Below are 3,119 nucleotides of genomic sequence, written 5' to 3'. Positions count from 1 at the left end.
GATCAGGTATACAATTCCAAAGACATAGAAAAGAAGGTATAGATCCCACTGCATTTGCAGAACTTCTCATGGTTTCAGGTGTTGTGTTAATGGAGGAAGTAAATTTTTTAAGTTTTCATTCTGGTTATGACTTCGGTTATCTGTTAAGACTTTTAACAAATCAGGATCTACCAGAAGATGAGAAGGAATTTTTTGAGTTACTGAAAACATATTTTCCAAATATATACGATATAAAACATTTATTGAAATTTAATAAAAACCTGAAAGGAGGTCTACAACATATAGCAGATAAATTGTGTTTAGAACGCGTCGGACGAAAACATCAAGCTGGCTCAGATTCCCTTCTAACTGGTATGATTTTTTTTAAAATGCGTAAAATACACCGAGAAGAAAATAATTTAAGTTTCGAACCGACATCTGTGTATATAGGATATAGTTATAATTATAATCGAGACACAGAAGTTGTGCCTGAACATGAGCATAATATTTCAAGTCCTTAACTAAAAATTTTGTTACCAAAATTTGGCAAAAAATAAACAAAAATTAAAGACGTTAATATATATTTTTTGAGAAAAGGTTAATAAATTTATATGTATTGGCTCTTAGGAACAATGCATGACTTCATTTGGAATAATTTTTCTTTTCTTAACCTTTAAAGGTTTTGCATTTAATTTTCTCAAACTTTTTTAATTATTTCTATTGCCAACGTTCATTAACTTTTTTTTGGTTCACGGACAGTGATTAATAAATACAGCTTAATCGAGTTAAATTATGTTTTAATGAGCAAAACAAAAAAAAAACAAAAAAGTATGTATACTATTATTAACTTATATGGTGCGAAAAGAACACTTTTAGCATAATTTCTTCTTGATTTATTGCTTACCATATAATTTAATCTAGCAGGGTAACCCATCTGCTATCGAAACCCATTATTTCGTTAAAATTAATACAAGACTTCTATATATTATGTACAATAATAGCATATAACGGGTATTATTATGCGAAAAGTTTTTTAACTAACCCATACATAACCAAGATTTTTTTTGATATTACCTCTTATATCACGTAAATAGTTCTAACCTGTAAGTAAAGGCTTTTCAGATAAATCTAGTGTCGACTTTAGAAGGGTTTACGTAACTTTGTATTCTTGAAAAAGAATTTTCGGCAAGAATTAGAGCATTCATCCTAATAATACGCATAGGATATACACAACCATTTTGCGTCCAATACTCACTTATGGTGCTGTAGTTTGGTGTCCAGCACTGAATAAAAGCTATAATATTCAAAAACTAAGCAGAATTCAGAGAACAGCTTGCGTTGGCGATAAAGAAACACTTAGAAAGACTTCTTTGCATGCCTAAGCATAGCAAGCTGCACTTGCTACCCATTGATTTTCATTTTGTAAGTATTGCTACAACAACGCCGTCCGAATGAAAACGACAAACATCTGTGTAAAACGTATTGGATATAGCTTTATTGTAGAAACAATTCTAGACTGTCTCTATAGGATGACATCGCTTTAATAAAATTTCCAGATATTATTTCTGGCTAGAAACTGATGGAAAAGAAGAAGCAAACTTCTATGATATATCATGATATATGATATATGATATATCAGCTTTTACAGTTTTCAAAAATGGACTGCCGGATAGCAGAGGAAATTTTAGCGCTATCTGCAGACATAAACTACTCCGTTAGGCCACCTTATCAGGTCACGGTTATTTCAGCTAAAGCTTTAATGATTAGAGAGGCGAACCAGCTATAGTTTATTGACAACCAACCGATATTTAATCCCTTCAATCCTTCATCATCAAATCAATGCTAATTAACTAATGTGAAGATGCAATTGTTTAGCTTAATCGGTTATATGATATTACTATCATCTGTGGTCCTGAACATAAGAACATTGAAGGGAATGAAAGAGCAGACGGTTTTGTCCGACTGGTTTTTTCCTAGATGCATTCTTAGGGAAATAGGTTTCTAACTTCTCTGCTCGGGCATCCAGAAGAATTTTTTTAGAGAAATACTTTCTTGACTACAGAAATCATACTTCTTGACTAGAAGTATATTAAATCCACACAATTTGTATTTTATATGCTAAGGGTTTTAAGGAAAATTGTGATAGTATAATGACGACAAATCGCTAATTGTGGTCAGCGAAAATTTATCTGCTGACCTGCCACCAGACCTGACGATGTAAGGTATAAAAATGTCTATTTTTTTTTCCAATTCAAATAGGTGGGTATACTTCTCTCAATATTCTTGAATTTTTTTTTTCGACACCTTTTTTTTATGCTTTTGCATATTCCTTTAAAAAGTTGTAACCAAACTTTTGATACATTACAAGTGCTGAACAACATCTACGTAAGCAAATTTCGTCTCAACTGCTGGTAAGCTGGTAAGCAAGTTGTCAGACATCATTGTCACACAAAAAAAAAAAGTCACTTGAATCTCAAGTGACTTCACAAAAACCTCAGTAAGCATGAATATATTTCAAGTTAACAAAAAAAAAAAAGAAAAAAGTGCGATATGAAACGAAAAAACCGAACTTTTCGTCATGTCAGTCTCATGGTGATATTAGACAGGAAACCCTAAAGAATCTAGGAGTACATAAAATCAAAAAAGGAGAACATACACATAGACATAAAAAGAAATGTGAAACGTCACTTAAAGTCCTTCATTAGAAAAACAAGTGGTTAGGGGTTTAGACAAAACCAACATTGCTATTAGGCATAAATTCTCTATAAACGACTGAATATGTTGTTTCTTTCTATTGAATTCCTTTTCAAATTCGCATTTCTTTGCTTTCGTTTTGTAATTATATACTTTTCCGTTTTGCAGCAGTAAAATAATGCTCGAAACAAAATTTCAAGCTCGACAGCTTGAAATTGACAAACTCCTAATAGACTGAACTGAATTCCACTGAACTTTACTAGAGCGCACCAAAAGATAAGGATTGAGTATGAGTGGGAGTGGGAGTTGGAGTTGGAGTGGAAGCGGGAGTGGGTGTAGTTGACTGTAGAAGTTTTCGTAAAAAATTTGAAATTTAACCAACAGATATTACCGGCGAAAAATATCTGAGTCTATGAATGTCAACGAGAACGTTAATTACTGCAGCA

At 32.4% G+C, this 3,119-nt stretch overlaps 1 protein-coding gene across 1 annotated transcript; it reads left to right on the top strand.

The window, feature by feature from the left end:
* Positions 1-8: 8 nt before the first annotated feature.
* LOC119664935 (CCR4-NOT transcription complex subunit 8-like) lies at positions 9-570 on the top strand (the record flags this gene model as incomplete). The annotated part of the gene is made up of 1 exon (XM_038074278.1): positions 9-570. A coding segment is annotated over one exon (492 nt), but the record flags the coding sequence as incomplete, so codon positions are not given.
* Positions 571-3,119: the final 2,549 nt, after the last annotated feature.

The sequence above is a fragment of the Teleopsis dalmanni genome, unplaced genomic scaffold, assembly GCF_002237135.1.
Source record: "Teleopsis dalmanni isolate 2A unplaced genomic scaffold, ASM223713v2 unscaffolded_contig_2996, whole genome shotgun sequence".
Lineage (NCBI taxonomy): Eukaryota > Metazoa > Arthropoda > Insecta > Diptera > Diopsidae > Teleopsis > Teleopsis dalmanni.
The sequence above is the reverse complement of the archived record's forward strand: the minus strand, read 5'-3'. Positions and strand labels throughout refer to the sequence as shown.